The sequence below is a fragment of the Pelophylax lessonae genome (genome assembly GCF_965119305.1).
Source record: "Pelophylax lessonae genome assembly, chromosome: 3".
Classification (NCBI taxonomy): domain Eukaryota; kingdom Metazoa; phylum Chordata; class Amphibia; order Anura; family Ranidae; genus Pelophylax; species Pelophylax lessonae.
The window spans coordinates 423,067,965-423,092,340 of NC_138770.1; the positions used below are offsets into that span (position 1 = coordinate 423,067,965).

The following is a 24,376-nucleotide window of genomic DNA, read 5'->3' on the forward strand; positions in this document are numbered from 1 at the left end:
GTGAACAAACAGCATCATGAAGGCCAAGGAACATACCAGACAGGTCAGGGATAAAGTTATGGAGAAGTTTAAAGCAGGGTTAGTTTATAAAAAAATTTTTCAATCTTTGAACATCTCACAGAGCACTGTTCAATCATCTGAAAACGGAAAGAGTATGGCACAACTGCAAACCTACCAAGACATGGCTGTCTACCTAAACTGACAGGCTGGGCAAGGAGAGCATTATTCAAAGAAGCAGCCAAGTGGCCCATGGTAACTCTGGAGGAGCTGCAGAGATCCACAGCTCAGGTGGGAGAATCTGTCTACAGGACAGCTATTAGTCGTGCACTCCATAAATCTGGCCCTTATGGAAGAGTGGCAAGAAGAAAGCCATTGTTGAAAGAAAGCCATAAGAAGTACTATTTGCAGCTTGTAAGATGCCATGTGCGGGACACAGCAAAAATGTGAAAGAAGGTGCTTTGGTCAGTTGAGACCAAAATTGAACTTTTTGGCCGAAAAGCAAAACACTGTTTGGCAGAAAACTAACACTGCACATCACCCTGAACACACCATCCCCACCATGAAACATGGAGGTGGCAGCATCATGTTGTGGAGATGCTTTCTTCAGCAGGGACAGGGAAGCTGGTCAGATGTTCATAAACTGATGTTTATAAACGTTCATTTTGCCACTTTTACATCCCACGTTTATGTGCGTTTAGCGGTGTTCATGAACGTTTTAGTTTATAAGCGTTTTTTTGCAGATAACAGATCAGTAAACCCTCACAAATGCCTACAATGTAAGAAAAATCTCTCTCTCTCTCTCTCTCTCTCTCTCTCTCTCTCTCTCACACCTCTCTAAACTCTCTAAATGCCACTAAACACAACTGCCTCTAAACGACTACAAACTACTCAGTGTACATGTACAGATAAGATACCATAGGAGAGTTCAGAGGCTGCTGAAAAAAACGCCCAACTGCTCCTAAACATCCACTTATCAGCAGCAGTGTACATGAGGCCTAAGAGCCTGCAAAAGACTTGAGACTGGGGCGGAGGTTCACCTTCCAGCAGGACAACGACCCTAAACATACAGCCAGAGCTACAATGGAATGGTTTAGATCAAAGCATATTCATGTTTTAGAATGACCAGTTAAAGTCCAGACCTAAATCCAACTTAGAATCTGTGGCAAGACTTGAAAACTTCTGTTCACAGACGCTCTCTATCCAAGAGCCTGAGCTATTTTGCAAAGAAGAATGGGCAAAAATGTCACTCTCTAGATGTGCAAAGCTGGTAGAGACATACCCAAAAAGACTTGCAGCTGTAATTGCAGCGAAAGGTGATTCCACAAAGTATTGATTTAGAGCAAGGGTCCTCAAACTACGGCCCGTGGGCCGCATGCTGCCCACCAGGGTCCTGAACCCGGCCCGCCGCCCGGGATGTATCATTCATGTTTTTTATGAAACTTCTAATTAGAGCCAGAGGCTCTAATAGGCTTCAGAAAAGGGTGGACCCAGGGCTAAAAGCAATGTGCCCTAGCCCACCCATTTGTATGACAATAGCCAATTAAAATGCGCTATTGTCACACGGATCCTCCTCCTGGCCAATCAGGAAGTGGGGCCGAGACCCAGAGGAGAAGCTGACGCTGCGGAGGTAAGTGCACTGATCTCTCTGCATTGAAGGGGGCACGGCACGATGGTCTCTGCATTGAAAGGGGGCACAATGGTCTCTGCATTGAAAGGGGGCACGATGGTCTCTGCATTCAAAGGGGGCACGATGGTCTCTGCATTCAAAGGGGGCACGATGGTCTCTGCATTGAAAGGGGACACGATGGTCTCTGCATTGAAAGGGGGCCCGATGGTCTCTGCATTGAAGGGGGCACGATGGTCTCTGCATTAAAGGAGGCACGCTGGTCTCTGCATTGAAGGGGGCACGATGGTCTCTGCATTGAAAGGGGCATGATGGTCTCTGCATTGAAAGGGGGCACGATGATCTCTGCATTGAAAGGGGGCATGATGGTCTCCGCATTGAAGGGGCACGATGGTATCTGCATTGAAGGGGGCACGATGGTCTCTGCATTAAAGGGGACACGCTGGTCTCTGCATTGAAGGGGGCACGATGGTCTCTGCATTAAAGGGGGCACGATGGTCCCTGCATTGAAAGGGGGCACGATGGTTTCTGCATTGAAGGGGGCACGATGGTCTCTGCATTGAAGGGGGCATGATGGTCTCTGCATTGAAGGGGGCACGATGGTCTCTGCATTGAAGGGGGCACACTGGTCTCTGCATTAAAGGGGGCATGTTGGTCTCTGCATTGAAGGGGGCACCTTGGTCTCTGCATTGAAGGGGGCACGATGGTCTCTGCATTGAAGGGGGCACGATGGTCTCTGCATTGAAAGGGGCACGCTGGTCTCTGCATTGAAAGGGGGCACGCTGGTCTCTGCATTGAAAGGGGGCACGATGATCTCTGCATTGAAGGGGGAATGATGGTCTATGCATTGAAGGAGGCCCGATGATCTCTGCATTGAAGGGGGCACGATGGTCTCTGCATTGAATGGGGCATACTGGTCTCTGCATTAAAGGGGGCATGATGGTCTCTGCATTGAAGGGGGCACGATGGTCTCTGCATTGAAGGGGGCATGCTGGTCTCTGCATTGAAAGGGGCAAGCTGGTCTCTGCATTGAAAGGGGCACGCTGGTCTCTGCATTGAAAGGGGCACGCTGGTCTCTGCATTGAAATGGGGAACGCTGGTCTCTGCATTGAAAGGGGGCACGATGATCTCTGCATTGAAAGGGGGCACGGTGATCTCTGCATTGAAAGGGGGCACGATGGTCTCTGCATTAAAGGGGGCACGATGGTCTCTGCATTGAAAGGGAGCACAATGGTCTCTGCATTGAAAGGGGGCACGATGGTCTCAGCATTGAAGGGGGCATGCTGGTCTCTGCATTGAAGGGGGCACGATGGTCTCTGCATTGAAAGGGGGAACGCTGGTCTCTGCATTGAAAGGGGGCACGATGATCTCTGCATTGAAGGGGGCACACTGGTCTCTGCATTGAAGGGGGCACACTGGTCTCTGCATTGAAAGGGGCACGGTGGTCTCTGCACTGAAGGGGGCATGCTGGTCTCTGCATTGAAGGGGGCATGCTGGTCTCTGCATTGAAAGGGGCAAGCTGGTCTCTGCATTGAAAGGGGCACGCTGGTCTCTGCATTGAAAGGGGCACGCTGGTCTCTGCATTGAAAGGGGGCATGCTGGTCACTCTGCATTGAAAGGGGGCACAATGGTCTCTGCATTGAAAGGGGGCACACTGGTCTCTGCATTGAAAGGGGGCACACTGGTCTCTGCATTGAAGGGGCACAATGGTCTGTCTGCATTGAAAGGGGGCACACTGATCTCTCTGCATTGAAGGGGGGCGCGCTGGTCTCTCTGCATTGAAGGGGGGCACGCTGGTCTCTCTGCATTGAAGGGGGGCACACTGGTCTCTGTGCATTGAAGGGGGCACGCTGGTCTCTCTGCATTGAAGGGGGGCACACTGGTCTCTCTGCATTGAAGGGGGGCGCGCTGGTCTCTCTGCATTGAAGGGGGGCACGCTGATCTCTCTGCATTGAAAGGGGGCAAGCTGGTCTCTCTGCATTGAAGGGGGGCGTGCTGGTCTCTCTGCATTGAAAGGGGGCACGCTGGTCTTTCTGCATTGAAAGGGGGCGCACTGGTCTCTCTGCATTGAAAGGGGGCACGCTGGTCTTTCTGCATTGAATGGGGGGACACTGGTCTCTCTGCATTGAAAGGGAGCACAGCACGCTGGTTACTCTGTATTGAAAGGGGGCACGGCACGCTGGTCTCTCTGCATTGAAAGGGGGCATGGCACGCTGGTTTCTCTGCATTGAAAGGGGGCACGCTGGTCTCTCTGCATTGAAAGGGGGCACGCTGTGGTCTCTCTGCATTGAAAGGGGGCACACTGGTCACTGCATTGAAAAGGGGGAATGCTGGTCACTCTGCATTGATGGGGGCACACTATACCTTGATTACTAAAGGCCCCTTTCACACTTTTGTGACCTCAAAGTCACGCAACATTTTACAGCGCTTCTTGCCGCAAAGCAATGCTAATTATATTTTTCTGTTTGTATGGGAGTGGTTTAATAATTATCTGTCAGCTTTGGCAGCTGCAGGGCTCTAATGAGGAAATCTGCTGGACTGGCATCCCTTTAGAAATTTTCCTATTGGAAGTATCTCACCAAAAATAAAAGTTTTTGTTGCAGGGGATGCCTGAAATCTGACTTGTATGTTAGTGCAGACTGCTGGGAAAATTGGTGAGCCAATCACACAAGCAGGAAATGTTTCTGGGGTGTGGTCAGTACACATTCTGTGTACAGAACAAATCCAGGTAGCCATATTGCATTGCAATTTCAGAAAATTACAACGGCTTCAGATTGAAAAGGAAAGGTCATTTATAACTAGAAAACGTGAAGTGTTCTTGCCGTGTATGTGTGTGTGTGTGTGTGTGTGTGTGTGTGTGGGGGGGGGGGGGGGGTGTGGGGGTGTGTGTGTGATGTGTGTGTGGTGTGTGTGTGATGTGTGTGTGGGGTGTGTGTGTGTGTGTGTGTGGTGTGTGTGGTATGTTGTGTGTGGGGAGTATGCGGTGTGTGTGGTGTGTGATGTGTGTGTGGTGCATGTAATGTGTGTGGGGTGTGGTGTGTGTGGGGTGTGGTGTGTGTGGGGTGTGGTGTGTGTGTGTGTGTGGTGTGTGTGTGTGGGGGGGGGGTGTTGTGTTGGGTGTGTGGTGTGTAGTGTGTGTGTGGGGGTGTGTGGTGTGTGTGTGCGGTGTGTGTTGGGTGTGTGTGTGGGGGGGGGTGTGGTGTGTGGGGTGTGTGTTGTGTGTGTGGTGTGTAGTGTGTGTGTGGGGGTGTGTGGTGTGTGTGCGTGTGTGTGGTGTGTGTGTTGGGTGTGTGTGTGTATGTGTGGGGTGTGTGGAGTGTGTGTGTGGTGTGTGTTGTGTGTGTGTGGGTGGGGGGGGTGTGGTGTGTGGGGTGTGTGGAGTGTGTGTGTGTGGTGTGTGTGTGTGTGTGTGGGGTGTGTGGAGTGTGTGTGTGGTGTGTGTTTTGTGTGTGTGTGTGTGGGTGGGGGGGTGTGGTGTGTGGGGTGTGTGGAGTGTGTGTGTGTGTGTGTGTGTGTGGGGTGTGTGGTGTGTGTGTGTTGTGTGTGTGGTGTGTGTGTGTGTGTGTGTGGGGTGTGTGGAGTGTGTGTGTTGTGTGTGTGGTGTGTGTGTGTGTGTGGGGTGTGTGGAGTGTGTGTGTGGTGTGTGTTTTGTGTGTGTGTGTGTGTGGGTGGGGGGGTGTGGTGTGTGGGGTGTGTGGAGTGTGTGTGTGTGGTGTGTGTGTGTGTGTGGGGTGTGTGGAGTGTGTTTGTGTGGTGTGTGTGTGTGTGTGGGGTGTGTGGTGTGTGTGTGTTGTGTGTGTGTTGTGTGTGTGTTGTGTGTGTGGTGTGTGTGTGTTTGTGTGGGGGAGGGGGGGGAGGAGTGGCAGCAGTTAAGAAATTGTGAAAACTATCAGGACTATGACTTAGCCGTGGACATTTTTAGTGGCAGCAGGGATAGCTGAACGTTTTGATATAAGATTTGTGTAGGTGGGCTTGAAAATGAGGGAGTGGTGGCAGTTTAGAAATCATGTCCTGATTTTTTAGCGACTACTCTAGCGTTTGTCAGCTCCCACTCTAGTTTTGAACATTCATTCCCATGGGATCAATTTCGCCACAAAATCGCCGATATTTCGTGAACCATTAGGCAAAACGTTCCACAAAGTAATAGCACACCAATCGGGAATAATCCACACGTTTCGGTATATTACTGTCTATGTAGTGTAAAAACTGTGGGAGGAGTTAGGGTGGTAAATTTGGCTATAATAATAAGAATATATATGTGAGATAACAGTAAGAGGTCTTGCCATGCAAGAACATTTAATAAAATTCAATTACAATATGATGTGTGTCGCAATTGTATACGCTATATTGTTTTTTCTTTATTTGCTGATTTTTTTCCCCACGAAAGTGGAGTTACCCTTTAAGCTTTGACAAAAAAAAACTGGAAGCTGATTGGTTTCTATGTAGAGTTACACAAGATTTTGCTCGCTCCAGTTTTAGTAAATCAACCCCTTTGTATTTATTATTGTTTGATATCTTGTATGAGGATATCATGTGGCAGCTCTCCAGGGAACACGTTTATTATACTTCATTTTAAATGACCTTATGTTACACACCTCATTTACCATTTGCACTCGGTGAACATTTGACACAAAAAATGATTCTTGCCCAGCCAACAGGGATATGGCTTTAGTATGATTAAATACCACTTTTGGAGACTGAAGGATATGTCAGTGATAAGTGAATTGGTTTCCTGCTAGACCAGTGTTGTTAAGGATAAAACCTGCCCCTACACCTAGCAATGCGTGATATATACAACATACCGCACTCTAAAAAATAAAAATAAACAGTCTCTTTCATCACAAATATTGTAAATTGGCACAATTCTGGTCAAATGAAATTGAACATATGATGAGAATATAAATAAGTAAACTTCTCTTCTGTAAAAGTTACAAGTATTTACAAAAAAAAAACACATTACAAGTATTTGATCCTCAAGAATTGAGCTTAAATTATATCCAGATCCCAATTTTTTCCTGAAAAGGTTGAATTTGGCCTAGTGCTTTAGTCTATAGGTTAGTGGGGTCCCCCATTACATTAAAGGAGCATGGAAGATTAGACAGGGTGGGGACAAGTTCAGATTTACAGAAAAATATCTGTATATAACGATATAATGCAACTGTATAAAACTGCCTATATCTCTAGATCTGCTGATTGCTTTGACATGTGGGGTTGATTCACTAAAGGTAAATAGGCAGGGAAAATTCATTTTGTAAGGGATCTTGACCCAGAGCTTAGTGAATGTGCTGAAGTTTCCCTTTGCAAAGAATATCCAATCATGTACATGGATAAACATTTTTTTTTTAAGTACATGATTGGAGGATGGAAGTCAGCAAAGCTTTGCTTCATTCACTCATATTAACCTCTTATTATGCATTTTTTTTTTTAAAGATGTTTAGTCTAGATTGTACAGATTTGCGACAGGTTTACATTTTACAAATAGTTTACTAAATACATTGATAATTTTAGAATTCCTAGCTAATAGTGGTCATCCATGTGCAGGTTATTGGTCAATGTAATTAACACTGAACGTGGAATTTTAACTTCAATACTGGGTTTCAATGAGGTGCTCTGTAAGTTTGTTTCACCTATCAATGTTGTATTTTTTCTTAATAAAAACGATGGAGTCCTACTTCTTGAATATTTTTTTTCCTGTTACTAGAACTTTGCATATGTACCACCCCTGTTATTCCCAGAATCTGGGTGGAACACAGAATTCCAGGGTGCCATAGACAGTCACTGTACAGGCATTCAAAGCTCATCCAGCAAGAAATCCACTCCTGGAGTCCTGTTTATGTGATCTCATGCATCAAGCATATCTGGGTAAAGGGGGATTTGATTGTGCCTAAGAAACACTGTATACAGCAAAAAATATATTAAAAAATATCAAAATGTATTTAAACATAGAAAATATGACAGATCAATTAAACAAATATGGATAATCATAATCATTATACATGTTTCAATACATATCTCCAAAAAGTGGAGGTGTGTATAAAGATTCACTGCTGGATTGCGGGTTTCGCTGTAGGCGCTTCATCAGGATCCAACGGATGTAGTTCAAAGTAAATGTATACAATAATATCATATCCCTTCTCTGAGAATAGGCCGTAAACGCTTTAAGCAATAAAAAATCTCTTATGGGTCGATAAGTAAACTCATGTATCCAGAGGTCCCAGGATCCTTTACAATAAAGGGGCTGGTAGTAGATTCATAGAAAGAGACCTCTATGTTTACAGGTGAGACTCTCTTCCAAGGGTTAAATAACACCATATATCAGTAGGGATGTGTATTGGAAATAAATAGGCAAGTAACAAAGGACGAGCAGGGTGTCCAATCCAGACCATAAGTTCATACATTGTCAGGGAAATGGAGAGAAAAATATCCCTGTATCTCTGTGAGCCAGAGATAGAGAGAATAGGTCTTCACACGCCGCACATCCAACAGGCCACGGTCTCTCCCTGTTGGATGTGCGGCATGTGAAGACCTATTCTCTCTACTTATTTCCAATACACATCCCTACTGATATATGGGGTTATTTAACCCTTGGATGTGAGGCTCACCTGAAAACATAGAGGTCTTTTTGTATGAATCTACTACCAGCCCCGTTATTGTAAGGGATCCTGGGACCTCTGGATACATGAGTTTACTTATCGACCCATGAGAGATTTTTTATTGCTTAAAGTGTTTACGGCCTATTCTCAGATAAGGGATATGATATTATTGGATACATTTACTTTGAACTACATCCGTTGGATCCTGATGAAGCGCCTACAGCGAAACGCGCGATCCAGCAGTGAATCTTTATACACACCTCCACTTTTTTGGAGATATGTATTGAAACATGTATAATGATTATGATTATCCATATTTGTTTAATTGATCTGTCATATTTTCTATGTTTAAATCAATTTTGATATTTTTTTAATATATTTTTTGCTGTATACAGTGTTTCTTAGGCACAATCAAATCCCCCTTTACCCAGATATGCTTGGTCTTGCCGCCCACCATTTCCAGCCCCCTTTCCCTTTGCTTCCCTTGCATATCTGGATTTGCTATTACTTCTATATTTTGATAGTGGACGGTGCCACTGTATTTTACCAGGCAACTTCTTCCCACACAATCTCAATGATCTCATGCATCACTCAGGATTCCCCATAACTAGTAGAAGAGCCCTGAGAAGGAGCCATGACATTTCTGTGAGACTGGATCATCAGGGCATTTTAATGATTTATTTTTGTTCACTGGATATTTATATGACAATATTTAGTACACAGGCAGAGAGTTAATGCATCATAGGTGGCAGATAAGACCGAGTGCTAATGATGATTACAACTTTTGGCAAGCTAAAAGTGTTTGTTGCCTTTTAGTGCTAAGCTCACCAATGATGCAGTAATCTTGTGCCTACAAACTAACTGCAAAGGTAGCAGTAAGGTTAACCCATAAAATGTTCCTCTCTATGCAGATGTTCAACAGTTAAACAATAAAGAATATAAATAATAATAAAGATACCTCTGTTGGAGTCTGTAAAGTCTTCTTTTCTGATTTTTGTGCATCTTTGCTTCCTCTTCTCTTTAAAGATAACTGAAAGCATAATGAAAATAAAACAGAAATGAACAAACACTGTTATATAGTAGAAATGGTTATTCAACTGTAGTGATGTCTATATTCCTTTGTGTAGAGCCTGCCATAACCAGCAGAAAATAGGCAAACAAGCATATATGACCTAATCGTTTGAAGATATCTTTAGGCGTAGCTTTAAACATGGTGTTTATATTCATGGAGGAGAAGGTGCTTGCAGCAGAGGCGGATCCGGGGATCCGTGTGAAGGAACTGAGCTGGCACAAGAGGAAAATGAGCCAATGCTTCCTGTATAGCGCCGGCTCTTGTCTTCTCTCTACTGCAGCCGCATGCTTCCTCCAGCCCGGCTACTGTCACACTGATGCTCAGGAATGGTGGGTCAGGAACCAGTCAACAATACCCACCAGCAATACCCACCAACAGTACCTGCCAGCAGTACCCGCCAGCAATACCCACCAACAGTATGCACCAGCAGTACATCCAGAAATACCCACCAGCAGTACCCACCAGCAATACCAACCAACAGTACCCGCCAGCAGTACCAGCCAGCAATATCTACCAACAGTACCCGCCAGCAGTATCAGCCAGCATAACCCACCAACAGTACCCACCAGCAGTACCAGCCAAAAAACCCACCAACAGTACCCTCCAGCAATACCCACCAACAGTGCCCTCCAGCAGTACCTCCCAGCAGTACTCACCAGCAGTACCCACCAGCACTACTAGCCAGCACTACCAGTCAGCAGTGCCCGCCAGCAGTACCCACCAACAGACCGCCAGCACTACCAGCCAGTAGTACCTTCCAGCAGTACCAGCCAGCAGTACCCACCAGCAGTACCTACCAGAAGTACCAGCCAGCAGTACCCATCAGCAGTACCAATCAGCAGAACCCCCCAGCAGTACCAGCCAGCACTACCTGCCAGCAGTACCCACCAGCACCAGCCAGCAGTACCAGCTAGCAGAACCCACCAGCAGTACCAGCCAGCAGTACCCACTGGCAGTACCAGTCAGCAGAACCCACCAGCAGTACCCACCAGCACCAGCCAGCAGTACCCACCAGCAGTACCAGCCAGCAGAACCCACCAACAGTACCAGCCAGCAGTACACACCAGCAGTACCAGCTCTGTAGGACAGCCAGCAGCAGCTACCAGCCATACCCACCTGGGGGACAGCAGCAGCCAGCGATGCCTGCAGGAATTCTGAGGAAGAAGTGAAGATTGAGGTCAGTTGAGGTGCAGGTAAATGGCAGTGCATCTGTGTGAAAGCAGCCTTAGGCCCCTTTCACACAATCGGTCTAATCGGGTCCGCCTGTTTGTTTTTCGGGTGGACCCAATCAGACCTCCATTTACCTCTATAGAGCGGCACATGTAAGACTTGTGCCCGCTTACACCTGCCTATCTCCAATCCTATCCACTGTCTGTCCCCTTCTGTCTGGGCGGATCGGAGGGCCCATAGAGTAGAGCGGGCTGTGTCCATGTCTGGTCTGCATATGCTGAGTGGACACAGACCTGTCATTTGCCGGCTCCACTCATTGGGGCCCGCTACCGGTAACCAAGTCTCTAAAGTCGCCCTATCTCCTCAAAAGGTTGAGCATCCCTGCTGTAGGGGCATGAGTCCCGGATGTAGAGGTGCACTGTAGCAGCCTTCCACTTTAGTTTTGCCACGGTGTGTGGAGGAAGGAAGGAGTCCCAGATGAAGAGATGCGCTGTACTGTAGCGCATCAGGAGACCCCTGGGGAAAACATAAAGATCTCCTGTGAAGTTGATAAAAGTGTTAAGACCGCTACCTCTGTCACGGCTGGCCTTAACACTTTCATCACTGTGGTTGGCAGGTCTCACTATTCTTCCCTACCTCTTTCGAGCTGAGAGAAAGTGTCATCATTTTAAATGTGTCAATGTTTTAAACAAGGTTAGGACTGTAAACAGTTCTGTAAGCAACAGTCTATTTTCTGGCAGTGCCTCTCCCAAGACTAGACTCTGGATCCACCCCTGGCTTGCAGACACTCTATTATATCACTAAATTCTTTTAATTCTTTTACCTTGGGATGTCTCAAAGGGGTTTATTTGCTAAAAAAAATAGACAAGAGAATTTTCCCCTGCGTTTAGTGAATGAGGTGAATCTCTATTGACTTCCATAATCCAATCATGCGCAAACAGAAATGCTGTTTCTTTAATTTTCCTTGCAAGTGATTGCTAATAATTTGCAAACTGAAATTGCACTACATTCTCTAAGCTCTGGAAAAGATTCTATTGCACACTGCAACTTTCTTGCAAAGTAAACAGCCTATTTACCTTTAATAAATGAATTCCTGAGTGCCCATAGACAAGAGATCAATTCCTGATCCAGTCAATTTACGCTAGTTTAAATGAGAATTTTTTTAAATCAATAGTCAGTATTTGCACAGGCCAACCCCAATCTAATTTAGCTACCTGGTGTTTGGATCCCTGTAGTCTTAAGCTGGGTACACACCATTCGTTTTTTGTTCAACCTGCAGGCTGAATGAAAAAAAAAAAAGGAACAGGTTCCTGCATCCACACAAGCGAGATGGATGCAGGAATCCTCCCCTCTGCACTACTGTATGCTGGCAGTGGGGACTTTTCCGCTGTCAAAACATATTGAGAAGCCATTGCCTGCAGACCACTCATCGAAAAAGGTTTCTCAGCAAGGCTGTTTGACAGTCTTTTAAACAGGGAAGACAACACACGGAGCGAAACTTGGATGGTTCCTCCTGAACCGGCCAAATTTCAATCTGTGTTTACCCGGCTTTACAAGTACAAGATGTAATCTAAGTCGAAGCAGCCTGTGCCCTAACCCAAAGTCCAGATCATGTTGGTACTAACAATGGTCAACTTCTACTGCTTCTGGTCTCTTGACAACTGTTACCTTCATGCCTACGTAAATACTGACCATATATTGAATGTCAATAAGTGTGTGGTTCCTTTTTTTATTGTTTTTTTTTCTACCTGCTGTATGACAAATTGCAATTATTATTAATATTTGACTCAGGCAGGAAAAATATAGGCATAGTACTACAGGGAGAGGAGCATTAAATCCTGTATATATGGCCTTATTTACCTATAAGGCAGAGGTGTCTTAGCTAAGATTTACACATCCATTTAAAATGAGGTTTCTTTGCTAAGTTTTACCTTCATCAACATTAGGTGTTAAAGACATAGCCCAAAAAAATACTGGTAAGATGACTATCCAATGAAGCAACCACCCTAAATTGGCATCAGGTAGCTGTGGGCAAACTTACAAACAGTATTTTGCCCATCCAAGAACAGCACCTTTGCACTGAGCTGTCTGCATGATTTGCTTCAGGCTAACTATTATTCTCTAGGAGCCAGCTGAAGACAGACCTCGCCCATTTGTCTGCAGCTTGTGGACGCAGGACACTTGTAATAGGAGGGGCAGTGTGGAAGACTGCCAAAACTGATCCTGGGCAATGCAATATAATTATACTGTTGTTGGCAAGACACATATAATGCTGCCATATGCTGTAGTGGCATGAGCATCAAACATTAATGATCTTGACATATTCTGCCTCATTTATTAAAATGAGTTATACGGGTACTGGATTGCTATTGGGATGAAACAGCCAGTTCATATTAAAGCGTAATGTTTTCAGTAGGGTGATGAAGGTTTCAAAGATCTACAAGATGTTATTCCGGTCTGTAAAATTAGGTACACACACAATTTTTTTCGTGCAACCAGCGGGTTGAGCGAAATAAAACAACTGACAGATCCCCGCATGAACACAAGCCACACAGGGAGACACAATGCCAGTGCTTGTGTCTATAATAGCTGCAGCACTTGTGTCAACTATTGAGGCAGAAGTACAAGTTGTAGTAACCCACAAAAACATTTTTTTCTTTTTTTTTTTGTAAGTTGTCAGAAGACTGTAGAGTACAGATAATAGTACATGTACACATATGGTGAAAAGGAATGATGATGCTATGAGTTCAGCTTTAGGTGTCTAATGATCTACCAATGTACCAATGTTCTTCAACACTGATGTGCATGAAGACAATAAATAACAAAAGAAATGTTGAATTAAAGAGGAGCTAAACTCGCCTCTCCTCCATGGGTCCCTGTCCCTTTCCAGCACCGGCATCTTCTTCTGGGTGCCAGTCTTTGGCCATCTTCATTGGCCGGCGTAGGATGATGTCACTCCTGCACATGCACAGAAGTCAGTCATCCCAGCACAAAGGGGCCATGCCAGGGATGTGAGCTGAGCTGTGCATGTGCAGCTCAGAGTACACTATGTACACTGAGCTGCACATGCACAGCTCACATACCTGGCATGGCCCCTGTTTTTTCCCGGGATGACTGCAAGCACTGCTTGCAGTCTGTCTATCTTAGGATAATACCTTAATGACAAAATGATGCAGAAAAAGATAGGAAAGGAAAGAGAAAGAAAGGCTGGTGTGGCAGAAGTAGTGGTGAGGGGATGAGAAACATCCTTTTCATTTTTAAACAAAAACAGGTTAAGTGGGCTAATCACTGATGTGGGCAACCACTGACGCCTTGGAAAACGGAAATATTTATGCCACAGTTTCATAGGCTGAAAAAGGACATGTTTTTCATGTTCAACCTTTAAAATTTCCCTACATATTCAGGAGCCCCAGTGGGTTTATAAATGAACCCTACAGTAAAGATTTTAACCTAACATGCCCTTTATATCAAGTTTATATATATTATATTATAAGTTAATTTGATTTGACAATTTAGAAAACGATGTTGAATGGCACCAACATAGAAAATAAATTATTGTTATTACTGCCTTCTTTTAATACATTAAAAAAATGCAATGTGCTATTTTTTGGAATATAAAATAAATATTGTCAGGTAGTTAAGCAATTTCTAATATTTGTGCAGAAGGATCCACTCTTTAATCCCGATCCATGATTTAATCCTAATTATTCAGGACCATGGATAATATGATATAATAGAATATGAGATATAATATGAAATGATACGGTAAGCTGATGAAAGTACTGGATCTTCAAAGACCTTGAGCACTACTTTAGTACTGTGTATTAGAGGATGCACTCACCTCCTTGAGCTTTTCAAGTTCATTCTGCAGAGCTTGCTTAGTTATATCAACTTCAATGAGCTGCTGACGTAGCTTTTCATTCTCTTCCTCTGTTTTAGTCCGCTTCTCTTCCACATTTTCCAGCTCATGGTGAAGTCTAACCGATACATCCTTGGCTACCTAAAAGGCAGTTGTAAACAGTTGTAAAGAAATATACTGTACTAATATTCAACATATTGCCAGTACTGGGCTTATTTATTAACAAACTGGGGTTGATTTACTAAAGCTGAGGAGAGCAAAATCTTTTGCAGCTGTGTATAGAAACCAATCAGCGTCCAGGTCTTTAGTCAAAGCCTAATTAAACAAGCTGAAGTTGGCTGCCATGCACAGCTACACCATATGTTGCACTCTCCAGTTTTAGTTAATCAACCTCATTGCAAAAACACTGCTACACACTAACCAACAGCAACCAAAAATTAGTTTCCATAAGTTTAACTACATTAGACTGCTATAAGCCGAGATGAAATTTGATTTAATGATATGAATACTACACCTCGCTCTCTCTATTTACTGAAACATTGCATTAACCTCCCTGGCGGTATGATTAGGTCAGGAATTTTGTACCAAAAGCGGTACAATTTTTTGCATGGAAATTTGGTATAATGTATTGTAGGCCTACAATTAGTAATTACTGACTTAAACCTGACCAAACAAGACTCTAGTAGACATCCCAGATGTGATAAAGTTTGAAACACAAAATCATAAATTATAATATAATAAATAACTATAAATAAGTTAAAGTATATATATATAATATATATATATATATATATATAATATATATATATATATATATATACGTATATATATATATATATATACGTATATATATATATATATATATATATATATATATATATATATATATATATTTATGCACACATATATGTGGATATCGCTGGATAGAGACGGGGCTCGGTTAAGTATTAGGGGGTGCTGGGGAGGCTGCTGCACACAGAAGGCTTTTTATCTTAATGTTTAAAACTGCTTTAATGTTGCTTCCCTGAACCTCCACTCTTCACGTGTAAGAGTTAACAGTGGACAGTGCAGTCTCCAGCCAGTCTGTTAGCTTGAAGAAGGAAAGGGGGAGGAGACTGAATGAGCAGGGAAGTGCCTTGCCATCCTAGGCAACAGGGCTATTGTCCCTGCATGCAGGGGTGGCTCAATAGAACACTGCAAGAGAAAGGAGCCACCCTGATAAAGGAAACCCGGGGAAGTGACCATAGCAACAGCTTAAAGTGGAACATAGGCAATGTTTAAAAGATAAAGAAGCTGAATACTCAGTAAGTGATTATACAACCTGCTGAAAGTGAGGGCTTAATATTACTTTAAGTACCTCCAATTTTACAATAAAAAAAAATATTTAAACTAATACATTTAATTTTTTGTGCTTTTCTCCTAAGGGACTCAAAGTGCTTAATCTGCTTAGGAGGCTGCCATCTTGGGTACACTCTGCAGAATTTAATACAAGGGTCGATTTTAGACAGGAACCAGCATGTCTTTGGAGTGTGGGAGGAAACCCAAGCAAAGAATAGGGGGAAATGCAAACTCCATGCAGGTAGCGTCCTAGCCAGTAGTCAAACTAAGGAACCCATTGCTACAAGGCAGGAGAACTAACCACTAAGAGCCCATTCACACTAGTACGACTTGTGAGGCGACTTGTGTAGCCCCAGGTCGCTTGACATAACAAAAGCAATGTTAATCAATCAGTGCCGTCTTAATTGGCACTACTGAAGTCGCTCCGACTTCAGAAAAGGGTCCTGTACTACTTTGAGGCGACTTGTGATTGACTGTCCCATATACTTCAATGGGAGTCGCCTCCTTATCTTAATTGAAGCGACTTGTTATCAGACTTTCCAGGAATAAGAAAGAGATTAGCCAGGCATTCCGCACAGACAAAGTCGCCTGTCTCTTCAAAGTAGTACACAAGTCTCTTCCAAGTCTCTTCCAAGTCTCTAAACAAGTCTCTTCAAGTCACAGGGCGACTTTCTGGTCGTGGTAGTGTGAACCGGCTCTAAGTCACTGTGCTTTATATGCTGGTCTATATACAGGCAAATGTAAATAATATAGATTAAACCAAAATAGGATTTTTGTCAATAGCAGTTTATAGGCAACCAGGATAGATTTATTTTGCTGTTACTGGCAACGCCTTCACTTTTCTTACCTCCAACTTTCATAGATTATTTCCATGTTGTAAAATCTCCCACCTATGTAGTCAAAAACATTTGATCTGAAATCAAGTGTAGTACCTAATCACTAACTCTTAAAGCAGTAATAAACTCAGAAGTAAACATTTATTATATTACAGCTGACCAATTCTTAGATATTATGGCTGCATTAGTTTCCTTTTTTAGGCTTTCTTTCTTTTCTCTTTTTTCATCTAATTCTGTTGTTTTTCAAAAAGCACAATCGCTCCAGCAGAATTTATCAGTGTATATGGATGAGACAAACCATTTAACACTGGCAGGGGTGCATTAACGCAAAACCATTCTCCCAAAAGGAAAACACGTTTTCTGTTACTGATTATAACGTGTGAGCTGGAGTTTGACTTCAACTAGTTAGTGTTTCTAAATCTGCTAATACATTTAACACTACCCTCCCCCCTTGATTGACAATGCTGCAGTCTGCTGTGCCTCTTCTGTTCATTCCTCCAGTGTTGTGCCTAACTAATAAGGGGGGTGTTTTACTGGCAGGATCACCAGGTGAAGACAGAGAGAAAAAAACTCAAAGAAAAGAAAACTGATGCAGCCATCACATCTAATGACTGGTAAGCTGCAATATATTACATTTTTGGTTTTGGGTTTGAGAGCTTTTCTCTGAGCGCCAATCTTTATTGTTTTGTTGTTTTCTCATTTAGAAGTGATTTACTATTCACCATTTAAAGGGGCAGCTACACATTTTTTTAGAATTGTGGGGAGCCATACACTGGTATTTTATTTATTGAATTTGAGAGCGGATATAAGCGCACTAGTAATTGTAAGGGATGGTTTACACTTGCTTCAAAATGTGGCATTAGACATGCTTTGTTGAAGCATTCTGAATGCCAATCAAAGCACCTGTCACTAAATAAAATGGTTACCTTACAGTCCTGCTTACATGTAGTGATTGCTTTGCTTCGCTTCAAAGATTATACCCCGTCACTTGCTTGGTGCTTCATAGAGTTTTCAAAGCCTCCATAGAAGTCTATGACAAAGTTCGCTTACAGCACCAGAAGCTTTGATAGGCTTTTATTCAGCTTTAGCTTTGCGAGCCAGAAAGACATCATCAGCAGTCACTTCCAGTTCATGTGTATATATATTTTGGTAGTGTCTGGTGCAGACATCGCATCTGGTGCACAGCGCGGAGGAGCAGCAGTAAGGTGAGCTTGAGTGGAGCAAGTAGCAGACCACACATGTAGTGTGCAACATGGGAATGCTATAGTGGAAGGTGAGTGGAGAGTGGAGAGAAAGGACTGTGCAGCAGAGGATCAGCAGAATTGGGGAACCGAAGCTAGAGAAACTAGCAATGTCAAATGTAGTGCACAGCGTGGGAGCAATATAGCAGGAGATGAGCAGGGACCAGAGAGAGAGGAAGATTAGCAAACCAGAGGATCAGCAGAATTGGGATTTATAACTGAGTGGAGGATCAGCAGAGCTGGTGGCAGGGCTGCTGTCAGAAACCACAGGGCCCATACATCCAACCTAAAAGCCCAACCCCCCTCCGCCTCCCAAATAAACACAGTTTACTATGCTTCAGTTATAAATTAACACAGTTGTGTTTATTCAGGAATAAAAGGAGCTAGTAAATGTGAAATATTTACCAGACCCCTCCCCCTTTCTCCACCCTGAAGGATCCTATTGTGTGTTTGAGGCTGGCGGTGTGAAGAAGAGGAGGAAAGCCAGGAGCACTGCGGGGGTGAGCAGCAAGGGGAAATGTATGCACAGGGTGGGTGATCGATGCGGCAGGTTGACAACTACTGGAAGCAATCCCTTGTATGGCTCTCTCTGCAGCAGCTGAAAGCCAGTGGGAGACAGAGGATTGCTCATACAGGGCATCTGTAACAGTATTGCCCCCCCCCCCCAATTTGCTGAACACCCTTCCTGCCCACATCTGATTCACCAAGGCTGGCCTTGGTCCCATACAGGAGGATCACTCGTACCCCCTTATCCACAGCCCTGGCTTACTACTGAGTGGGGGATCAGCAAAGCTGGAGGTACTATTAAGTGGTACATCAGCAGAGCTTGGGGTACTACTGAGTGGGGCATCAGCAGAGTTGGGGGTACTATTGAGTGGGGCATCAGCAGACCTGGGGGTACTACTAGGCAAGCCATCAACAGAGCAGGTGGTACTACTCAGCAGGGGATATGTTAACAAGGCTTCCAATGAGCTGGGGATCTGCTGAATGGGGGTACTACTGAGCTGGGGTTCTACTGGGCCCCTTAAAAAAAAAAAATTGAAAATCAAGACATGCACAGGGCATTTGCCAAGCTTCATTAAAATGTTACTAAACCCACAACAGTAAAATCAGTCTGCATATGCAGTAAGGCATGCTTGTTATACTCACTGTGGAACCTAAGGTGTAATCCTCTGCATTGTGTAAAAAGGCTGTTTGATCCTGTTGTCTCTGATTCTCACCTTCTTCAACAGTCTCCAATCCATCTCCTGATAGAACAGAGCCTTGGGGACACTCTGCACATGCTCAGTTTGGTGTATATTGCTAGAGAATTGTTTTTTTTTGGGAGGGTGATGTGATCAGCACAGGGCCAATCAGCACTGTCCAGACAGATGGTCAGGGGCCATGCAGCTTCATAGGACAGTCAGAGGAGAATGAAAACTCCTCCTACAAGCTTTAACCAGTGCTCGGCCAGACACTGATTGAAGTCACAAGACTGCTATTTACTGCTGATGAGAAAAGGTATTTAGCAGTTTATGTTTACTACAATAATTGCATTTCCATGTTCTGTGTATGGTGGTAGACTAGATATAGTGAATTCAGGGTCCTGAGTTTAGTAACACTTTAAAGTGTAACTGCACTTTTGTTGAGGAAAAAAACATTCCCCTCTGGTTGATCTATGTACATTACAAACTTTGTTGCAGATTCCTACCTTTTGTTTTTCTGAAGAAATCCCTGTGTGTTTGTCTGTGCCCCTGTGCAAAAGTGAGGCTAACGGGAGTGGCGTCTTAATTATCAACCTGCTGCTGCACCTGCAAAGCTCTAATGTGGAAAACTGCAGGGTCTGCATCCCTTTAGATGTGATTTCCAATGGGGAGTATCTCCACCAAAAATGACATTTTTGCTGCAGGGGATGGCTGAAATCTGACTTGTATCTTAGTGTAGACTTTTGGTAAAATCAGTGAGCCAATCACACAAGCAGGAAATTACATAAATGGGGGGCGTTCTGTACACAGGTAGCCATATTGCATTGCATTTCGCAGGAAATTACAGAGCTGCAAGTTGAAAAGGAAAGGTCATTTTAAATAACATTCAGTTACAATATGACTTGTGTCGCAACTGTATATGCTATATTTGTTTTTTTTATTATTATTTGCTATTTTTTTTTTTCCATGAAAGTGTCCTACCTAGGCCAATTTTTAGTTTTTAGCACTGTCACACTTTGAATGACAAATGCGTGGTCATGCAACACTGTACCCAAATAAAACTTTTACAATTTTTTTTACACAAATAGAGCTTTCTTTTGGTGGTATTTAATCACCGCTGGTTTTTTTATTTTTTGCTAAATAAAAAAGAAAAATTTGAAAAAAAAAAAAGTTTTTCTAAGTTTCTATTAGAAAATTGTAAAAATGTTTCTCCTTCCCTGATGTGCGCTGATGAGGCTTCACTGATAGGCACTGATAGGCTGCACTGCTGGGCACTAATGAGGCGGCACTGATGGGCCCTGATGAGGTGGCACTGATGAGGCAGTAGTTTGCACCACTGATGGGCGGCACTGATGAGCACTGATAGGCACTGAGAAGTGGCACTTATGGGCAATGATAGGCGGTGCTGATGGGCGGAACTGATGGGCACTGACTGGCATTACTGATGGGCACAGATTGACATCACTGGTGGGCACAAATTGGCATTACTGATGGGCACAGATTGGCATTACCGATGGGCACTGTTGGGGCTGCACTGATTATTGGTGCTCTAATTATCTGTACAGGTCTCCCCTGTGAGGAGATGCTGCTGGGCCGTCTCAACTGGCATTTCCTTGTTTACATGTGATCAGCTGTGACTGGACACAGCTGATCCCATGGGTGAAGAGCCACGGCATTGGCTCTTTACCGAGATCGGGGTCGCGTCGTGTCTCAGGGACACGGCACGCCCGCGATTGCCGCACAAGTGCAATGAGACTGGGGTGACGTCGTATGATGTCATCCCAGAACAAGAGAAGATCTCGCCCGCTGTCATTTGTCTATATGGCGGGCTGGAGGTAGTAAAAGCTTCAAAAAAGCATCACTGAAGCATCAAAAGCACATAAAAAAAGCATGTTGATGTGGTAGGCATATTAATGTGTGTTAAAGTGGAAGCAAGTGTATAGTTGTGTTCCTAGGTTTACATACCGTGGCAGAATTTATGATTTCTTGGCCATTTTTCCGAGAATATGAATGATAACACAAAAACTTTTCTTTCACTCATGGTTAGTGTTTGGCTGAAGCCATTTATTATCAATCAACTGTGTTTACTCTTTTTAAATCATAATGACAACAGAAACTACCCAAATGACCCTGATAAAAAGTTTATATACCCCAGTTATTAATACCATGTATTGCCCCCCCTTTAACATCAATGACAGCTTGAAGTCTTTTGTGATATTTGTGGATGAGGCTCTTTATCTTCTCAGATGGTAAAGCTGCCCTTTCTTCCTGGCAAAAAGCCTCCAGTTCCTGTAAATTCTTGGGCTGTCTTGCATGAACTGCGCGTTTGAGATCTCCCCAGAGTGGCTCAATGATATTGAGGTCAGGAGACTGAGATGGCCATTCCAGAACCTTCATTTTATTCTGCTGTAGCCAATGACAGGTCGACTTGGCCTTGTATTTAGGATCATTGTCATGTTGGAATGTCCAAGTACATCCCATGCGCAGCTTCCGGGCTGATGAATGCAAATTTTCCTCCAGTATTTTTTGATAACATACTGCATTCATCTTGCCATCAATTCTGAAAAAAAATCCTGTGCCTTTGTAGCTCACACATCCTCAAAACATCAGCGATTCACCTCCGTGTTTCATAGTAGGAATGGTGTGCCTTTCATCATAGGCCTTGTTGACTCCTCTCCAAATGTAGAGTTTATGGTTGTGGCCAAAAAGCTAAATTTCGGTCTCATCACGCCAAATGACTTTGTGCCAAAAGGTTTGAGGTTTGTCTCTGTGCTGTTTGGCATATTGTAAGGGGGATACTTTGTGGTATTTTCATAGTAATGTCTTTCTTCTGGCGACTCGACCATGCAGCCCATCTTTCTTCAAGTGCCTCCTTATTGTGCATCTTGAACCAGCCACACCTCATATTTTCAGAGAGTCCTGTATTTCACCTGAAGTTATTTGTGGATTTTTCTTTGCATCCCGGACAATTTTCCTGGCAGTTGTGGCTGAAATTTTAGTTGGTCTACCTGACCGTGGTTTGGTTTCAACAGAACCCCTCATTTTCCACTTCTTGATTAGAGTTTGAATATTGCTGATTGGCATTCTCAATTCCTTGGATATCTTTTTTGTATCCCTTTCCTGTTTTATACAGTTCAACTACCTTTTCCCGCAGATCCTTTGACAATCCTTTTGCTTTCCCCATGACTCAGAATCCAGAAACGTCAGTGCTGCACTGGATGAAACATGCAAGGGTCTGTCAGGAGTCCAGAAACTCATTGACCTTTTATACACAGGCACTAATTACAAGCAAACACATCACAGGTGAGTATGGTTACCTTTTAATAGCCATTAGAATCCCTTTGTGTCAACTTGTGTGCATTTTATCAGGCCAAAATCCCCAGGGTATGTAAACTTTTGATCAGGGTCATTTGGGTAGTTTCTGTTGTCATTTTGATTTAAAGAGTAAACACAGTTGATTCCCCCTTGTGGGGATCTCCTTTCGGGTACCATAGGCCTTTTGCCATCTTTATTTCATATAGAACCTTCCTATATTATAATTCTTTGCATTCTGCTAGGTTGACTATATTGACAGTATCACTGTTATAATAATAACAATAATTATTTTGTTAGATATATTGTAAATTATTTCTGGTGGCTGTTTATATGTATATACTTAATTGATTTCTGACTCTACATTACTTTGTTATCTACAGATATTTATATCTATATATATATATATATATATATATATATATATATATATTCTCCTCTTTTAACCCCTGAGGAAGCGGTATTTCCGTGAAACCTGTTGGGTTCTACTAGCATACGCCATTAACCTTGGGGTTGGTCCCATTATTTCCAGCGGTGACCCTATTGACTGTTAGAGCAGCAGCTTGGTATCATAGATACAACTATGTATTGAACTGTCTTTAATGTACAGCTGTTTGTTTTAGACAACATTAAACAATGTCTTATACTTTTGTCCTCACAAGGAAAGCTTGTATTATATCTTTTAACGTATATCCAAATAACTTTATATTTTTTTATATGTACTGACTTACAAGCCTTCTATGTAGTACCATGAAAGTCCCATTTTGCCTCCCACATGAATCTAGTTTGCAATAAATGGCTTCAGCCAAACACTAACCATGAGTGAAAGAAAAGTTTTTGTGTTATCATTCATATTCTCGGAAACAATGGCCAAGAAATCATACAGGGTGTGTAAACTTATGAGCACAAGTGTAAATAAGCCCAAACAGGTATCATTCTAGTGCCGGTTCACATATATGCGGCTTGTGAGATCGCATGTAATTCGGAGCGCACTGCTCCTTCATTACATGTGATCTCCTGTGTCGATGCGAATTCAGCCATACACTTTGTATGTAACTCTTTTAGAAAACAGATACATCAGTGGGTCTGGTTCCACTTTAACCAGATTTAGTATAGACAAGCTCACCTTTAAGTCCTGCTCCAAGCTACGTAAAAGCTCCCCGTCGATCTCCCCTGTCTGGGCATAGCGGAGCTTCTTGCGTTCTGCCTTCCGGAGGCGGTACTGCAGGATCCTGCAGTTCTTGTTGGCCCTCTCCAGCTCGTGGCGCATTTCCTGCAGCTGACAAGCGTCCTCTTCGAAGAAGGTGTCCCTCATCTCGTCCATCTCCGTCCTCATCTCGTCGATTTCATTCTACTCACAGGAACATGGAAGAGTTACAGGGGTTGGGGGGACAAGGGAGGAAGAAATGAGTGACATTAGTATATATTATATAAGTATGATGTGATGCTGATGTTACGGAGAGAGAAATAAATAAGCTAGCGTTATGTGGTGGTGTGCTGAGTGATGCAGATCTGCAGCTGTGGAGAAGATGAGACACTGCAGTAAGATGAATGCAGCAGACATTAGAGCCAAGTGTATGTCTGCCAGCTGACAGCCAGGCCTGGCTTCCCCCATGACATCACCACATGTACAGACAATGGCAGCCCTCACCTTCAGACTATCATTCTCCTCCTTCAGTTTTTCCACCTCATCCTGGAGCTCCTGGAAGCCGCTGCTTGCCCTCCATCCCTCCTGATCTCCAACCTGCTGCTGCTGCTGTGCAGGCTGCCCATTGTCGGGCTCTTTGTTGGATCCTGCAGCGGCGGCTAGGCCTTTCTTCAGATGGAACTGCATCAGCTCAGACTGCAGACAGCCCTCCTTCCAGTAAGCCCCGCTTTGTTTTTTGGGGCTCTTCCCCATCGGCTGGGAGGACTGCGCCCCATCTCCCCCCTTCGGGGAGGGGCTTTTCCCTTTCACCTTCACGGTCTTCGGGGATCCGTCCCCTGATTGCTCAGGGGTGCCCACCCTGTTGGGCTCCGTTCTTGCAGGTGACAGGTCGGAGGGCTGTATGTACTGACCCTCCAGCTCCCCCCCGGCCTCCGCCCTAGATAAGGAGCTGCTTTCAGCACCACCGCCGCTATGGACAGCTCCCTCCTTCCCGCTCCGC

At 43.9% G+C, this 24,376-nt stretch overlaps 1 protein-coding gene across 1 annotated transcript in view; it reads right to left on the bottom strand.

Moving 5' to 3' along the window:
• The window catches only part of MTCL3 (MTCL family member 3), a gene marked incomplete at its 5' end in the record, with an annotated part of 145,732 nt that overhangs the window by 121,120 nt on the left and 236 nt on the right, over window positions 1-24,376 (bottom strand). Inside the window, 4 exons of the mRNA XM_082250911.1 lie at window positions 9,176-9,247; window positions 14,301-14,459; window positions 23,356-23,580; window positions 23,881-24,376. The exon at window positions 23,881-24,376 is cut by the window's right edge and continues 236 nt beyond it. Of these exons, the coding sequence (XP_082107037.1) occupies window positions 9,176-9,247; window positions 14,301-14,459; window positions 23,356-23,580; window positions 23,881-24,376 (952 nt within the window). The remainder of the gene's footprint in view (window positions 1-9,175; window positions 9,248-14,300; window positions 14,460-23,355; window positions 23,581-23,880) is intronic.